We start from the raw sequence: 19,330 nt of genomic DNA, 5'->3' as shown, positions 1-19,330 counted from the left end.
CATAAAAACCTAGCTACCCCTTGTTTGTATTTGTTTTTGTGTATAATGTGAGTAATATATACAGATGCACATTCATATATACATATGGGTCCTCTTCAGAAGGTTGAACTCTTAAAAGCTGAACTTTCATATGGCCGAGACCATATGATCGAACTTTTAAAAGTTTGAACGGTCTAAATGGGGTTCTCTATAGAGCACAGAATGGGAAGATTTCCCTTTACCACAGTGTAGCGCGATCTCAGAGTTGGAATATTTAAAATGTGGGGGATGTGGGTGGTGCTGGGGGGCTTACTCCCCTGCTAGTACTGTTTAGTTTTGTTTTTTTTGTTTATTTTTTTTTCACATTTTCGAACATTCAAATGTTCGATCATATGGTCTCGGCCATATGAAACTCGAACATTTGGATGTTGAATTATGTGAAGTAAGCCCATATGCATATGCATATGCTTATGGATATGTATCTGTATATATGTATAAATATTGGTATATGTACATGTATATGTGTATGTTTATGTGTATGTATACGTTTATGTATATGTATACGTTTATGTATAAGTATAGGTATATAAGTACTGGTATATGTATATATATATATATATATATATATATATATATATATATATATATATATATATATATATATATATAAATATTTCAATGTTTATAGGTTCATAGGTGTGTACTAGGCTAATGGCCCTGAGGCCTTTACAAGCCTAGCCATAGGATTACCCTGGCATATGCCACCCAACCTTAGTTCCCAGTGCCTTTGTCGAGTAGAGCCACTGGAGTTATCCCCGGTGTGTATTTTCTGTTTCCCATCTGCTCATCAAGATTTCTCTTGAAGAGTGTCAGCGAGATGCTCTGATTGACATGTATGGGAAGTCTGTTCTATAGCATGGGCAGTCTCTGGGTTATGAACCTGCCCCTCCAGCATGTTCTCTTAATTGTGGTAATGAGGTTGAGGTCTCTGCAGCATGTGGTGTGGCGGGATTGGGATTTCTTTAGCTGTAGCATTTCTAACAGAGCTGAGTCAGACATAGCTTTGTAAGTCAAGCAGAGATCACCTCTAAGTAGGCGATATGAGACAGAGAATAGTTGGAGTTTTTTGAGTCTGTCCATATAGGACAAGTGTTTAAGGCCTAGGATCCTCTTTGTGAGGTACTTTTGTGGCTACTCCAGTTGTTGCAGGTGTCTAGTGAGGTACATGCCAAATGGGGCATTGTACTCGATGATTGGCCTAATGAGGGAAGAGTAAAGGGAGACAATGATCTCTTTCTTCCTGGATGCAAAACCCTTAGTAATGAGATGTGTCACATAGAAGGACTTTCTGACCACAGTAGCAATGTAGTGATCAAAAGAGAGGTTGCTGTCAACCTGTGTTCCCAGATCTCTTATAACACCATCTGTGTTCAGTCGACTACCATCAATGTGGTAATTCATGGAAAACGGATTTTTCCCAAAGAGGATGATGACACATTTTTTGGCATTGAGCTTAAGGCCATGGTTCTGACACCAGTCGTTAGTCTCAGTGAGGCCATTCTGTAGGATATCAACAGCACTTGGGGAGTTAATAATAGCTCCCAACTTGCAATCTTCTGTGACCTTTGTCAAACAGAGTCCCTTCGTGTTGGCCTGGACTTCAGAGACGTAGATGCCAAACAGGAGAGGACCCAGGACCAAACCCTCTGGGACTCCACCTGTGACTAGTCGGCAGTCTGACTTGGAGTCAGCTACTATCACACTGTGGGTTCTATCCGTGAGCCAGTTCGAATGGGGAATGGTATCAAAAGCCTTGGCCAGATCAAGGTAGGCTGTATGAACCACCTTGCTTTCATTCACAGCTCTGGCAACTGACTCAACGAAGTCGACCAAGTTGAGAAAGCATGATCTACCCTTCACAAAACCAAACTGTGTGTGATCCAGAGTTTGGAGATTCCCTATATCCTTGTTTATTAGGTCCATGATGGTGCGTTCCATAGCTTTGCATATCAGACTTGTCAGACTAATGGGAAATAGTTCCTAGGGTCTGTAGTTGCTTTTCATTTGTGGAGAGGGATGACTGTAGCAGTGCGCAATTCAGCAGAGACAAAGCCTGAGGTGAGGCTGTGATTAAACAGGGCACACAGGTGAGGAGCCAGTTCAGTCTGCAGTTCATGTAGAACACAGCCAGGGATATTGTCAGGTCCCACAGAAGCTGTATTCTTGGCCTTGGACAGTGCTGTTTTAACTTGTGCAGCAGTAATACTGGGTGCCTGGCAATCTACTGGTATTGTGATTGGTCCTTTGAGGGGGGAGAGAGGGGTAAAGTTGGCACTGAATCTATCGGCTAGTATACTGGCAATATCTGTTGGCTCACTATAGGAGGTAACATTGTGTGGTAGCTCAGAGCAAATCTGGGTATTGCTGTGGAGAGTCTTTACATAACTATAGAAGGCCTTGTGGTTGTCTTTACTATCTGCTGCAATTCTGTTTTCATAGCTAGCTTTAGAGGTTTTGATGAGGTATCTCAACTTTTTGTTGAGGCTGATAAGGGAGTTTTTCCAGTCTTGGGACTTCACTTTATTCCACATCAGTTTCCTCCTTCTGTTGTCGAGTTTGTTTATGGCAGGGGACCACCAGATTGGCTTCCTTTTTTGGGAGGAGAGCATCTTGGTTCTATTGGGTATGTTGAGATCCATGCATTTATGTACGTGTTCATACAGTGCATTGGTGTATGATTCAGCGGTCACCCAACTATTCTCCATTTGCATGGGCGCTGTGAAGTTAGCCACCTCTGTTATTAGGAGCCCAAAGTTAGCTTTGGAGAAGTTTTTCATGATGGTTACCTTTGCAGGGGGGTGGGGTGGGGTTGGAGGGATGTGAATTTCCAAGGTAATTAGTTTCTGGTCAGATCTAACCAGGGAGGAGATGACTTGGTGTAGAGCAACAGTCGCCCATGTTAGTAATGACCAGGTCAAGGATGTTGCTACCTCTAGTGGGGTAAGAATGAGCTGGTCCAGGGCACTGGAATTAATGAACTCCAGGAAACGTTGGGCAAGTGTTTTGGTACATGAGTAGTTTACCCAGTTAATGGAGGGGTAGTTGAAGTCACCTAGTAAGATAGTGTTAGTTTGGACCCTAATATTCTCCAGAGTGCTTAAAAACATGGAGTCTTGGGACTTGGTTGGGGACCTATAGCAGGCTATGACCTGAATCACTGTCTTACCCAATTTTAGCTGCACCTGAAGTATCTCTGATGCGTTATGTTGGGATACCAGTCTGGAGGTGTGCGCATCCTTTATGAATATGGATGCACCACCGCCTTTGGAACTTCAGTCCAAGTTCTGGGGCTGAAAGGTGTGTAATGAGTTAGAGCCTGGTAGTGCAGGTGTGCTTTCTGCTGCCTTGAACCAGGTCTCTGTTACAGCACAAATGTCAATGTTCTCTGTTTTAAGGAGTGCTTTGAGTGAGTGCATTTTCAGATTTAGACTCCTAGCATTGAGCAGCCTGACCCTCAGATTGCATTTGTTTGTAGCTGTTATGGTGGCAATTTGGTCTTTGGAACACCACCTAAAAAAGGCACTGTAAGGGGTGGCAAGAGCCTTGGCCAGTATCTGGAAGCCCAGGAGTGACAGATGAAGGCCATCTCTGGCAAAGCATTGAGATCTGTCTATCATGTCATCCCAGGCAGACAGATACTGGATCCCCTTAGAATGACACCAGAAACTTAGCCAATTGTTGAAATTAATCATTTTCTGCTTGTACTGTGATATCATTCAGAGTGATGGTAGGATGCTGCTCAGGGCTAGGGTCATACCAGCCTGGGCTACATAATCCAAGAGCTTCTCCATGTCTCTTTTCATGTAGTCCAGGGAGATACCTAGAAGTCTCAGGTCATTCACACCCACATTTACAATGACAGAGTCATATTTGTATCTGTTGTTGTGGGACTTGAGTGCGTGCATTATGTGGTGGATCCTGGCACCTGGCAGGCAGCTGACTGTTACTTTCTCCTTATTCAACCTAATGAGTCGGGTATCAGTGTGCCTCACTATCGAGTCACCTATGACTTGTGTGTTGGGCATGCTGTTTTGCATTGGGGGCTTTGGTTGAGTGGCACACTGTTTAGGAGAGTTATGTGTCTCGTGATTAGTGTTGTGCTCTGGTGGTCAAGTGTGTTTCTGCCTTGGAGGTCTCTGCTGCTTGGATAGATTTTTATTGAGAGCCTCCATGAAGGTGGGTGGGTGGTTTGTGTTTTTATGTGAAGGCAGTGTTGTTGTATGTTCTGGAGGGCTATGTGTTCCATGTGGTGTGGTGCAAGATTTTACCTTCTCCTGTCCTGGTCTTGGCTGGAGAGTGCGTGGGTTACAATTTGGATATATAAGTGCGTCTCATGGAAGTCTGATTGTTGGAAGCTAAGAGGAGAGGGTTGTTGGTGTACATGAGGCAGTTGCTACATTGCCTCTGGATGCCCAAGTTCACCAGGTTAATAGGAGAAAGCAAAGGGAACTGACCTTTAGACATGCCTGGAGGGGTGGGCATTGATAATAAGTACCGGATCTGTTTCCTTGTAGAACGTTTAGTGCTGGTAGCACTTTTGCATGCTACAATAATTGCTACAAGAAGTCTGGTAAAGTGCTAGACTAATAAGCTAGTATAAGTGCAGGAGAGGAGACAACCAGTAGATCTAAGGGAAAATTGAAGAGCAGACTCTGGCACCATTCAGAAGCATACAAACAGTCCTGGATACAGCAAGTCTGTATCTGGACTAGACTAGTTACAGGAAAGGCAGGAAACAAGCACAAATGCGGGCTTTTAAACCAAAAAGTTGAGAGAGATGAAAAAACTGTCCAAATGGCCAATAAACTACAGTTTCTGGGCCAGAAACCACTCCTCTTGTGGTAGATAGGCTACCTAGTGCTTACCACTCCCACTGATAAGCTAGAAGGCTTCCCACCAACACAGAAAGGCTTGGAGGGGCTCAGAAGCTTACAAACAGTCTTGGACACAGCAAGTCTGTATCTGGATTGACTAGTTACATGAAAGGGGGAAACAAGTGCAAACGCAGGCTTTTAAGCCAGGAAGATGAAGGAGATGGTAGAAACTGCCCAAAAGGATAATAAGCCACAATATCTGGACCAGACGCCACTCCTCTTGTGGTAGATAGGGTACCTAGTGCTTACCACTCCCACTGATAAGCTAGACAGCTTCCCTCCTACATAGAAAGGTTTGGGGGGGTTCAGAAGTTTACAAACAATCCTGGATACAGCAAATTTGTATCTGGACTAGACTAGTTACAGGAAAGGGGGAAAAACATGCAAATGCGGGCTTTTAAATCAGAAAGTTGAGAGAGATGGAAAAACTGCCCAAACGGCCAATAAATACAATTTCTGGGCCAGAAACCCCTCCTTATGTGGTAGATAGGCTGTCTAGTGCTTACCACTCCCACTGATAAGCTAGAAGGCTTCCCTCCAACACAGAAAGGCTTGGAGGGCTCAGGAGCTTACAAACGGTCCTGAATACAGCAAATCTTTATCTGGACTAGACTAGTTACAGGAAAGGGCAGGAAGGGAGGAAACAAGTGCAAATGCAGGCTTTTAAATCAGAAAGTTGAGAGAGATGCAAAAACTGCCCAATCGGCCAGTAACTACAATTTCTGGGCCAGAAAGCACTCCTTATGTGGTAGCTAGGTTACCTAGTGCTTACCACTCCCACTGATAAGCTAGCAGGCTTCCCTCCAACACAGACAGGCTTGGGGGGCTCAGGAGCTTACAAACAGTCCTGGATATAGCAAATTTGTATCTGGACTAGACTAGTTACAGGAAAGGGGGAAACAAGCTTAGAATTTTTTTTTTATTTTTAGTAAAGTGGAAAAGAAGAAAGCTGGAACAGAAGATAATTCAAGGTTAAGCATCTAAGTGGGTTGGCCTTCTCAAACGTTCTCTCTTTATTAGGTAGAATGAACTAATGACACTAGACTAGGAGGAATGTCCCAGATCAAATATAGAGTATAGGCGGGCAGCTGCAAAGCCACCAAGTATAACAACGAGAACAATAGGAAGGGTGGCTGGGAAACTATTACAGCTACTAGCTGTAGCCACTAAATAAGCATTTTAAACAGATAAAGGAGCAAGGAGACACTACAGAATGCTTTTAACTGCAAACTAATCAGTTATATGATACCTGACTAGAACACAGAAACCTCAAAAACAAAATGCACAGAAAGGCACAGATAGAACACTCACAAACAGAAAATAGAACTCTCAGTTTGAAAAAGCAGTTTACAGTTAAGTAATTCAGTAAACATGAAATTAGAGTAATGAAACAGTATCTAGCAATGAGAAATACAGTATATGCATATGTATATGTATATGTATATGTATATGTATATGTATATGTATATGTATATGTATGGGTCCCCTTCAGAAGGTCGAACTCTTAAAAGCTTGACTTTCATATAGCCAAGACCATATGATTGAGCTTCTCAAAGTTCGAAAATGTGAAAAAAAAAAAAAAAGAAATAAACAGAGGTAGCAGGGGGGCAAGCCCCCCTGCAACCCACACATGGGGAGCTGCACCTCCCACACCCCCAGCTATTTAAATATACCAACTCTGAGATCGCACTACATTGCAGTAAAGGGAAATCTTCCTGTTCCACGCTCTATGGAGATCTCCATTCAGACAGTTTGAACTTTTAGAAGTTCGATCATATGGTCTCGGCCATATGAAAGTCGAGCTTTTTAGAGTTTGACCTTCTGAAGGGGACCCATACATATACATATACATATACATATACATATACCAATACTTATATATGTACATATACCAATACTTACATACATATACGTTTATACATACAGGACATATATTGTTATACATGCATAAATGAGGTTCATGGACCTGTTTTTTTAAGTATGTAACTCTTACTCTTATGTTAGATAGGATGTTTCCATGAAGCTGGTGTAGTCAGGAATTTAATTCTCCTAAACTGTGGCACCTGTGAGTACATAGCATTTCACTGGAAGAGATGTATGCAGAACCTTTTGCATTGGGGTGCAGAGCTTATCCCTTATAAAAAATGCTTTTATGTCTTCACTCTCTGTTTTAATAGCTGACTTCCAGTGTAGTAGGGCTAGATGTAGCCTATTCCACTCAGGTGAGTATCACCTAATGGTTATATCTTCATATATTTACTTTACTAAGAAAACATATAACTGGATTTTTCCTTCTGTAGTGATCCTTGTGTTTAGTGGTGTACACTGCATACATGAAACAATATGCTTAATAAATTAGTAACAGGACTTTTAGCAGTACGAAAAATTATTTTAAATGCAGACAATTACAAGGACTCTGCACAGATTCAAATGGAAAAAAAAAACAGAAAAGGAAGACAAATAAAATCTAGGTGTATGCGTGTCACTTAAACCTTGACACGACTTAAAATAGTTATAAATAGAGGGACAGATTCTGTAATGATTCACTCCCTATGCTGTGCCTAGAAATCCCGGAACAAGGCACTGCACACCTCAGGCCTGGCCCTTCGTGGAGAATCTTGACCAATGGGGGAGATGATGCAGACTATACCCAGGATTACTTCAGTGTCACTGCACTTGACAGAGGCAAAACAAAATGATAGGCATAGTTTTTATTCAAACTAAAGGGCGAAAGCCAAAGCACATAACTGGGCTAGGCTTATAAATGCCCTTGGGCAGATAGCCTAGTATGAACCTATGAACCTATGAACCTATGACTGAAAAGACACAGAATAAGAAAGAAGAAAAATATTAGCAGCGTGAAGTAGATGGTCAACAGACCACGCTGCTTGGCCAAGGATGATCTGTACCTCTTCCCTCTAGGCTTTTGAATATGAGCTAAGCATAGTCTTTTTATTGTGCCCTTTGTAGGCCATGCCAAACTGAAAGTACTTCTAACGTAGCAAATTGTAACGAAGAAAATCTAAAGGTGTTACTGCACAATGATAGTAGTCTAAACAAAACAAAAAAATAACTCGACTCCCTAGAAGTTCTTTTTACCCTAGAGAATGCTGACATCTGTGTAGTCAGTGGGACGTTTTAAAGCCGCGGAGAGTACACCAACAATGCTAGGTTATAAACTTGCCTTCCAGTGATGTATAAACAATACACTGGAATTGCTGCAAAGTTTATAGTCATTTAAAAGAAAACTCAATCATGTCAACAGAACAAAAGGGTAACAAATGAGACATATGGAACAAACAATCATTTGTTGTTAAATAAGTCACAATGGAGAACTGTGAAAAGGGGAAGAATCTAAGTATGGCATGGATATACTACAAAAAACATCTGACGGTATCCCATATTCATGGATAAAAGAGTGCTTACAAAAAGGGGGATATTCCTGGGTGACTCTTTGTCACGGTTGCTCTCTTGTTTTGCCCTTAACCCATTAAGCTGTCTATTTAACAGATTAGGTCATGGCTACAATTTGGCTCCCAGAAAACAACAAAGTGTAAAGGTTTCTCATCTTTTTGTGGGTGATTTAAAACTGTATAGCTCATCAGGTGAGGAACTGAAAGCACAACTGCAAGTGGTAAAAACTTTCTGAGATGATCTAAGAATGTAATTTGGTCTTGATAAATGTGCAAAAGAAACTTTTAAAGCAGGAAAGCTGCAGCACCAAGAAAATATCAGTCTGGGACAAGAATATGATGTAAAAAAACTTCAAAAAGAGGGAGTATATACATTTTTTGGAACTGATGAAGGATCAACAATAAAACATGAACAACTGTGAATAAATCTTAGTAAGGAAGATTTTAGACTAAAATTAATACTGAAAACAGTTTTTTCCATCTTGAAAAAAGTCATCATCATCATCATCATCATCATCTTCTTTCGGCTGGTCCCGTTAGGGGTCGCCACAGCAGATCATCTGTTTCCATTTCTTCCTGTCCTCTGCATCATGCTCTTTCACACCAACCGCCTGCATGTCAAAAAAGTCCAAGCCATAAACCAATTTGCTCTTCCTATTCTAACTTACAGTTTTGGGGTGATTGACTAGCCCAAAAATCTATTGGATAAGGTAGACAGGAAAACAAAAACAATTCTTCATGCTTATCATATGATTTATAAAAATCAATGTATACCAAGATTATATATTCCCCATTCTCATGGGGGGTATGGGCTTCTTTGAAACTGATTACATGTATAATCATTGGATGGCATACATATCTGCTGACCTCACAGGATCCAAACATAGAGAAAGTTTAAAAACATGAGAACAAGTCTAAGATAACTTCCATGCTTAGCTTAGCAGAAGCATATTAACGTAAAGCAGGAATGGAAATCAAACCAGAAGTAGATAAAAATCAGACAGCAACTGAATGTGCCAAAAAACAAAAGAAAGAATATAAGGTGAAAGATCAGATGAGAAGGTAAGAAATGTAGAAAATGCATAAATATAGTTGCAAGTACAGAAAACTCCTGGAACAACCTCATGTTGATCGGGATCTAATGCAGGAATGGTTAAGGAGAGGTGAATTTAAACAAGAAGATGAAAGGTTAATATTGGTGACCTAGGACAGTGGATTACATACATGTTGGTTTATAAATGCAAGTTTTATAAAACAGAATTGGAAAGAATCACACATCCTGTTGCTGGATGTGATACACTAATGGCAGAAGGACTGTATACTGAAATTGCAAATAAAGACTGTGCATACCACCTATCTTGACGTAGCCAAGGGATTTGACACAATCTCCCACTTGCGTATTATAGAGAAGCTCTCCCAATTGGGAATAAATGTGTACATTACCAGGTGGGTGATGGGTGCCAGACAGGGCACAGACTATTAAAGTGGGTGACTTCACAAAGACCAGCCGCCATTTGTGTACCACAGGGTTCTGTGCTGCCCCCCTTGCTGTTTGGAATTTATTTCTCAGAAGTCCAGGCAAACTTGGATAATCTGTGGCTGACTAAGTTTGTTGAAGATTGCAATGGGAGCAATCACTTAGTCCCCCAATGATGTTAACATACTGCAGACAGGGTTAACACAGACAAATGATTGGTGCCAAAGCCACGGATTAAAGGTAAATTCAAAAAGATGCATTATTATTCCCTTTGGAAAAGATGACAGCCCTGTTAGTTACATTATAAACAGCACCCCCCTAAGTGTAGGCCCAGTAGTACATGAACTGGGTACTCAGGTTGATAGCAATCTGAACTTTGACCATCACATAGCCATAGTAGTAGGGAAATCCTTCTATGTGGCACATCTTATAAAGTAAAGACATTGCATCTAGATCTAAGGATGTCATAATTCAATTATCTCGTCCCTCATCAGAGCAATAATTGAGTACAATGGTCCTTCTGCATGTACATCACCAGACACCTGTAACAATTACAAAGACCACAGAGGCTTCTCATTAAGAAATTACAGGGTACACATAACAAGTCTTATGCAGCAAGACTGAAAGCCCTGTCACTGTATTCTGTCTCCTACAGGTTGCTAAGGGGCGACCTGTGCTTGGCTTACAGGGCAGTCTCTCACCCGGCCCTAATGGAAATGCTACACATTCGTAAAGCAAACTGCTGGAGGGTCACTCGCTCCAGGGATCTTAACCTAAGCTCTGACATGAACAGGTCATGTTGGAGAGATACATCTCCCAGAGAATGCTACTTCTCTGGGACCAGCTTCCAGTTCACGTGAAACACAGCCCCTCCCTGACCATCTTCAACTGCAACCTAGATCAATAGATGGGTGACAACAAATTCACTCCTGGGGTGAGGCTCATGTCCCTCTTGACTGCAAATTGGACCCCCCACAACACAAATGTTCTCCAGGAAAGGCTGTCAGAGACAAACAGCTAGTGTTAAAGCCATGGACTAAAACTAAATGGCAAGAAGCCCATAATAGTATCCTTCAGGAAGTCATCCTCCCCAGGTAACTATCATATTGACAACACTCCCCTAAGAGTTGACCCAGTTTTCATGGACTTGGGGACACACATAGACAACAATCTAGCCTGTGACCTATCACTTGTCTACAGTGGTGAAGAAATCATTCTAAGCTGTGCAATGTATAAACAAAGGTATGGCATTTAGGTCCAAGGAAGTCATTATTCCACTGTATTCGGCATTCATCAGACCTGTCACTACATATGATGCCCCCTTTGGTATGTATCTATCCAGGCATATCCAACAACTGGAACATCCACAGAGGTTCCTCACTAAAAGAATAGAGGGCATAAGTTGCATGTCTTATGCAGACCACCCCAAGGCCCTATCCCTGTATTCTGTCTCCTACAGGCTGTTGAGAGGAGAGCTATGCCCGGCATACAAGGCATTGTCAGATCCCACTCTGATGGACCTTCTGCATATTTGCAAAACAAACAGCACCAGAATTACCCATTCTAAAGACTTAAACCGTCTCTGTGATATAAATAGGACCTGCTGGAGAGAGAGAGAGGTATGTATCCCAGAGACTACCCCTTCTCTGGAATAAGCTTCCCATCTACATGAAGCAGAGTTCCTCCCTAACCCAATTCAAGTGTAACATAGACAATTGGATGGGGAGCAGGAAATTCATCCCTGGTTTGGCACTTATTTCTGTAATGGACATAGGTAGTGTAAATGGTTCATCTCCCAGTACCCTGCCTGTAAATATTTCACCTCCCAAGCCCCTGCTTAGACTTATCAAGGCTACCAGAACTTGTCAGAGATTTGGGAATCATGGCTAGGCTTAAAAAGGCCCTTGCGATGGTTAGCCTAGCAAACACCTATGAACATATGAACATATGAGCAGAATTTCTAATGTGAATTCAAGATATATGGGTGAACAAAGGCATAAGTCACCTAGAAGCAAGATTAGAATTCTAATTTACCTTCTGACAGACTTAGTATAAAAAAAATAATATCTCAGTTTACAGGATTATTATTTGGGTGAATTGTACATCACAGTGATATGTATGGATATTTTTATTTATTATTCAGTATGTTTAGTGTTACCTGATATTTTTCCCAGGGAGATGGGTTCACTGGGCAGTGAAGGTTCACTAATTCCATGTTTATTCTCAGCACGTACCCTAAAAGAGTACTGCTTCCCTTCAGCGAGGTCAGAAACTACAAATCTTGGGGAATGCACTGGAATGTCCATGTTGGCTAGTTGCCAGCTCTTACTTCCATGTAAAGACTGAAAATAAATAAATAAGACTGATCAGACACCAGCCGTGCATGAAAGCAATGCAAACAAAATACATGACAAAACTTTGCCATCACAGTTTAAATTCACGTAGTTATTATGTATTTACATTTAACATTGATTCACATTTTACATTTAACATTTAACATTTAACATCGATTTACAATTTACTTCTTTATATTTGTAATTGCATTTTAAATCAATTGCCAGAAATCACAAAAGACCTTCGTGATTTAGCAGCTGTTGTATATGCTTGTTTGTAATGATATCTGTGAATGCTAATACTTTACTTATACTTGACTGTAGTTGCCAGATTCATGACAGAGTTCAGAAATTTGTGATCATGAATCCATTTTTAAATAAAAACCTGGGCCGGATTCATTAATGACTAAACAAGTGTATACACCATTTTGAGTGAATAGACAACACCTTATTCCTCCTAATTTTAGTTTTCCTACTGATTTTCTTGCAACCTTAAATATTAAGGGGGAATTCATAAAGTTTACCACAAAGTTTTGACTACATGTGCACTTAGTGTAATCTTTCTAAGTGACCTAAAAGCAGAAAAATATGGTATGGAAGTTCTTGAATACAGATCGTGTACACTTAGTGTAGGCGTTCATGAATCTGGACTTTTATTGGAAATGTAGTAAGTGAGCAAAAATGCACAAGATAATATATGATGTTATAAATAATGTCACTCATGGGGTTAATAATAACACAAGGTTTGGTGATATGATCTCTTTTACAGATTTTACAGAATGATACCCATTCCCATGCAGGAAAATATCTCTTCTTTCAGTGCAATACATGTTGCAAATTCGTAAATTAATGCAATAATCTAAGGTCCATGGTGCAATATCTAATGTTCACAGTGTAATACTCAAATGTCTCTTTCTGTGCAAGGATCAATGCAATGTCTTGACCAAGTACCTGTGCAATACTAAAGTATCATGCAAGTAAGTGTTCAGTTAGAAAAGTGTTAAAATTTGTAGATGAGAATATTAAGAGATGCAGAGCTGACTCTAAGAAACTACTACAGCAACAGACAGGCTAGATCCCATGCACCTATCAGTATCAATTTCCTGTTTGCTTTGTGTTGTCTCCATTTTGGATTGCTAGTGAAACACTTTGCCATGCTCCACTATACTGTTTAATTACATTTTCTGTGGCATACATTAAAATGATAATACCCTAAAAGATACTCAGTGGCATGATGTATTTTAGTTTGCAGATAATCATACTCTTTTTTTTTTCCCACCTAACAGTTGTAGTCTACGTTTAACTCAAAATGATTATTTTTTTCTTTATAAAATAATTGCTAGTAACCCCCCAAAAAGCAAGTCCCTGTAGATTTACAGTATATAACTTTGTTTTAAATATACAGTACAGTAGCAGAATATATTAGTATTTTAGATATACAGTTGATTTATACCAAAATATGCCCAAAGGTTGGATTCAGAAGGATATCGCTGCAAAAGTTACATGGACAGTACCACAGTGCCCAATAGTATGTCAGTGGTATGACACAGTTTAGAGACATAATAAAGCTACATTGAGAAACAGCATATTAGTGGTCATTTTCATGTCTCTAAATGAGACATTGAGCCATTACAGGTAACTACTCTAGTGTCCGCCACCCCAACTCAGCTAAAGCAGTTGTAAAGTGATCTCCAAACACACCGACATTTATATATATGGACACACACACACACACTCTCAGACAGTTACAAACACAGATATCCATACAGCTGCGGCCATGCTCCTACATACATACATGCACAAACACACACACATACACACACACACACACACACACACACACACACACACACACACACACACACACACACACACACACACACACACATCACACAACCAACCTTCCGGTACTTACCTGTCATGGAGCTAAGGTCTGCATCTCTGCTCCTGCTATTGGATTGAATACGACGGCATACACCTTTTTTACTTTGGTCTCCAAATACTGTTGTACAGCTCATGCTTGCATCACTGTATGATGTGATTCTGATGCCAGCAAAAAGTTCTGGGGAAGAGCAAACGGTTAACTAGTATTAGCGACACTACTTGGCTGCCATATTGGCATGTGGCTTCTGCCAGTGAGACCAGTATAATGGCCCAGAGTAGAGCTTTGCTATAGAGTTACAACAGTCTCTGAATCAGTCTGGCATAGTACACTGAGCCACTCTGCTACAAACAGGATGCTGCAGTGTGTAATGTGTTTCTGAATTCCAAGGAAAGACACATAAAACAAGCACATTGTAACGTGCTTGCAAACCCCAAACTCATTATCACAGGATGTAAATCTAGACTGCATCAAGCAAGCTTTTAAAATGCAACTAAACCTTATAAAATACAGCTGTATACCTCAGAGGCAATGCACATGTTGCCTATTTTTTACTTATTTACTTCAGTTCAGTCTAGTTTGCTGCAATGTGGGCAAGTAGCCAGAAATGTCAGATTTTTTTGCACCAAGCTGCTGCCAGACTGTTGAAATAGCTGGCCTTGGCTCCATGTAAAATATTGTTATACTGGAACCCTTTAATTGGACAGTTATAATGTAACACTCATATGTCACCATGGGCATATTTACTTTTTTGCTGGCACATTTCTGTCTTTCATTTCATTTATGCGATTGATGATGAGCAACTTAAGGTCTCCGAGTTTATCAAAAGTTGTCTTCTCAAAACTAATTTCTATACCATAGATTATACTATATATATGTCTTGCCTACATTTTGATTTTGTTTTCTTTCTGGGCCTTTCTTCTGAGAAGATGGCAAAGGATTCCATATTAACATGATCTATCCACATTAAACATGGATCTGTTGGAATCTCACTGCACCCCGTGTGATATGTCTGCTTCTGTGGATGCACTTATTTGTCATTTACAGTGCAAACACTGATCAGTGGGGATGTCTTTTAATTTCCTGCAGTTTGAAGCCACACACAGCCTCTGCTAGGCATCTGTCTTGTGGTGAATTGAGCTATCATCCCTCACCTCAGGACAGGACAAAAAAGACATCTTCTTACCCCTAGGAACCATATATGGGGTAACATCAGATTATATTTGCTAGGTTTGTAAAGGCGCTTTAGCCATTAGACTAGTAATCTCCTATGAACCTGTGAATGAGATGGCACTGGCTACATTCTCTTCCAGCACCCAAGCCTTTAAAAACTCATTTCATTAGGGTCACGACCAAGGCTTTCTACTCTACTCCATGGCAATAGCCTGGTTGTACTCTGAATATGGGCCATAAACAGTTAAACTGTTACAGGTTCTGTACTGTATTTCACATAATTGTGAAATGATCAATTGCTCTCATACCTGCATATATAGGTTTAGAAGTTCATAGGTACTTATTAGGGTTTTGATCCATGAGGATCTTTAGAAGCCAAGCCTTGCATTCTCATGAATATTTTAACCCTTGTAATTAAAGTATAACTAACCCATAGCTGGGCTGAACATTTATATGTTATCCCTGTCAGTAAATGACAGTTCTGGTTTCCCATCAATTTGGCCAGATTTGAAGGGTGGTATAATGGTTAAGATGCTCACCTCACAGTCACAAGATATAGAGTTTAATTCTAACTTTTGGAAGTGAAATTCGTTAGGCTTTAAATGGCCCACAAGGACAGCTAGGCTAGTGCTTACCTGTGAATCTGCAATTATGTTTGAACAGAATAAGGGAAGTACTTTGCGTTATGTGAAGACAAAGGCAGTTCCAAAGAAGCGGTATTCTCTGTGATACATATCTATCCCACCAACATGTTCTTTTTATGTTGTAGAAGAGATTAAGCTCTCTTAAGCAGGTGTCTATTCCACCACTGGACTTGCAGATGTACAGTATACCTGAGATGATAAGGTCTCTTGAGGATCTCTGTATGAAGCAGAGATCACCCCTGAGTAGCCTGTGTGATACTGAGAAGAGGGACAAGGTTTTGAGACAGTCAGTGTAGCTTTATGATTTAAGTCCTTGATTTTCTTGCTGAGAAAGCATTGTGGTTATGCAGCTCTCTTAAGTGTTTGGCAGGTACATACCAAAAAGGGTATTATATATTTATTGATCAGCCTAATAGGGGCCAAATACAGTGGAATGATCGCAAGCCTGGACCTACACACTGTACCCTTACTAGTAAACTGCACAATAAAAAACACTTTTTACAATAGGTGATACATGGTACTCAAAGGACAGTTTGTTTTCTGTATATGTTCCAGGTCCTTATCTACTGTATCAGTTCTTAGGGTTGTGCTGTCAGTGTGATAGTTATAGGCTACATCATGAGGAGGTAGAGTCTCCTATCCTAATTTTCTGATTATTTTTGTGAGCAGATTTGCTAACTAATGAGTTACACAGGGATTAACATTTAGCTGGGAGAGTTTATGAACAATACCTGATGGCGGGATGACAAAAGTTTCTAAGTCATCAATGTACTGATATAGATGTGTATTTCTAGTATTTAACAATTGTGTGTTTCTAGGAATATTTGCAGCTATATTTTTAAATGTAGAATTGATTTATAAGACGGTGGTAGTATTATTATATGTTGTTTTTTAAATTATGTCTTTCTATGCATGTGATTTCTTCTTTGTCTGTCCCATGATGAGCTGATTGCATGGAATGTCACTTAATGTACACGTGTGTAGATCTAAATGACAATAAATTTACTTCTGACTTTGATTTTTACTTATTTATTAAGTCTATGATGATCTTCTCCATAGTCTTATACTTGAGGCTGGTCAGACTTACAGTTCTGTAATTGCCCAGGTCTGTTGATGGTCCACCTTTGTGGGGGGGCATGATTTCTGCTGCTATCCTCTGTTTGTCCAGCACAAAGCCTGTTTATAAGCTGATGTAGAATAGCTTTTGTAGGGGGTTTGACAACTCCTGTTTCACTCTGACCAGAATGCAGTCTGATATGTTATCTCGTCCACTAAAAGCTTTGTTCCTGGTCTTGAAAAGTGCTTTGAGGACTTGTTGCTGGGAGATTTGAGGGAATGTAGATGTTGGCATGTGATCTGGGAATGTAGGGGGAGACAGGATGGTGAAGATAAAGTTAAATTTATCTGCTAGTAAATTGGCTATGCCCTCAAGGTCTGAGTATGTGACATCACTTTGTATTAACATCTGTGCAGTAATGGGCATTATTTCAGATGTTTCTAATACAGTTAAAGAAGACTTTATGGTATTTTATTTGGCTGGCTCTTTTTACCTCTTATTTAACTTTGGTAGCTTTAATTAGGGGCTGGAGTTTCTTGATAAGTTTATTGAGATCATTTCTGACATCTGCAGAGATAGATTTATTATTGCATGCAATGAGTTGTTTTCTTTTATTGTAGACCCTGTTTATATTTGTTTTTTCTACAAGGAATCTATTTTTAAATATGACATCGCATTCACTTCTGAAGGGGACAGATGCATCTATGCAGCTATAAAAGATTCTACATATTCAGTGGGGTTATCGGACTGGAGGAGAACCCATAAATCAATTTTAGTAGATGAGGCTTCATATAATCTCTGAATACTGAGATATTTCAAGATGCTTCCAGCTTCAGTCTTATGGTGACTGTAATTGATTTATGATTTGGTTTGACTAGGAGTAAAGTGCAACTGGTGGGGAACACAACTGCCCCATATTGGTGAGGACAAAGTCCAGGATTTTATCTCCCTTAGTCAAGGTGCAGACTAACTGGTCAAGAGTGTTTGTATTTATGAAGTCCAAAAAATCTCTCGGCATACATGTGAGGGGATGTATATGTCTCCCATTTGATGAAGGGGTAGCTGAAGTCCCCTTCCAGAATGGTATTTGGCCTAATGTATAAGTACTCCATACTGGTCAAATAGGAGGTATGGGCCAAGGAGGGCAAAGGAGTCCTATAGTTAGCTATGATGTGATAAGGGGTTTTGTTAGTGGTAAGTTGAATGTGGAGGAGTTCCAGGTCATTATCCTGTTTAATGAGACTGGAGATGAGATTTTGTTTTATGAATATAGAAACAGTGCTGCCTTTAGTACCTTTGTCTAGCTTGGTGGGCCTGAATGTGCGGTAGGCGTTGAAACACTGCACTGATGGGATTCTCTCAATGCTCTTGAGCCATGTCTCTGTGACGCTGAATACATCGATACCTTCCAGGGTAAGTAGTACCTGTAGGGAGTGCAGTATTTTGTTAAGGCTCCTAAAATTGAGCAGGAATACCTTTGTGATCTGCATCAAATAAACAGTAATAGCATCCTATATGATCTGCATCAAATAAACAATAGTAGCATACATGTTCTGCAGAGGTGTTAAAATACCAGTTGAATTTAAATATCCTAATAGCTCTTCCAGGGTGTATTTGTATTTCTCATCTAAAAAAATGAACCCCAGTGCTGCCGCATATAATTAATGCATGACTTAGTGGTTCCAGCATTCTTTGGAATTTCTGTTCTATTCAGTGTCCTCAGTATTCAGTGCATTGGATTTTGGATAAATCCTATGATTCTCCAGGAATTTGTTTTCCTTGCTCTTAGATCATGTTGGTAATCACATTTTATGGCCCACGTGTCTGTGACTTTTCCTTCATTTCCTCTCTCTAGAATAATAAACCTATTTTGTTTAGAAGATTTGTAGCACTTTGGTACAATGTCATTGACATATGTCTACTGTCCCTTCCACGGTCCCTGTCAGCATAATCTTGTTGAGTCTTTGACAGCTCATAATCCCCTTACTGCATAGTGCCAGAGATTATCTGAGACAGGAATTTCAGGAAACCTGATACCAGTGACAGACAAAGCTTGTGCCTGCAGCTGATTATTAACATGACAAAAAAATCTGATTTTAGCACTGCTTTGTAGATGAAGAAGAAGCTGATTACTGGGTGTTTAAAACATAACAAAGAATGTAAACTAAAGAATGTCAATCAATAAAGTATTGGCAATCTACCCAGAGAGTATGAAGATATTCAACAATTTTAAATGCTGCTATTCTAATGGGCAACAAAGCCAGAAGGGATGGTCAATATAATGTCATATTCTGTGTGCACAAATAGTGAGAGAAAGGACAAGCTTAAACCAAATAAAATAAGTATATTTCTCCTAATAGTCCTTAGTGCATCATTTGAATGATATATATATATATATATATATATATATATATATATATATATACAAGCAAGAAAAA

The 19,330-nt window shown here is 39.9% G+C and overlaps 1 protein-coding gene across 3 annotated transcripts in view; it reads right to left on the bottom strand.

The window, feature by feature from the left end:
- The window catches only part of LOC122811408 (myomesin-3-like), a 482,129-nt gene that overhangs the window by 35,222 nt on the left and 427,577 nt on the right, over positions 1-19,330 (bottom strand). For all 3 annotated transcript variants that reach the window (XM_044083257.1, XM_044083248.1, XM_044083240.1), the window contains one exon: positions 11,962-12,145. In XM_044083257.1, the coding sequence (XP_043939192.1) occupies positions 11,962-12,145 (184 nt within the window). The remainder of the gene's footprint in view (positions 1-11,961; positions 12,146-19,330) is intronic.

This window comes from Protopterus annectens, chromosome 1.part1 (assembly GCF_019279795.1).
Source record: "Protopterus annectens isolate FY-2018-M chromosome 1.part1, PAN1.0, whole genome shotgun sequence".
In the NCBI taxonomy this organism is placed as follows: domain Eukaryota; kingdom Metazoa; phylum Chordata; order Ceratodontiformes; family Protopteridae; genus Protopterus; species Protopterus annectens.
The sequence above is the reverse complement of the archived record's forward strand: the minus strand, read 5'-3'. Positions and strand labels throughout refer to the sequence as shown.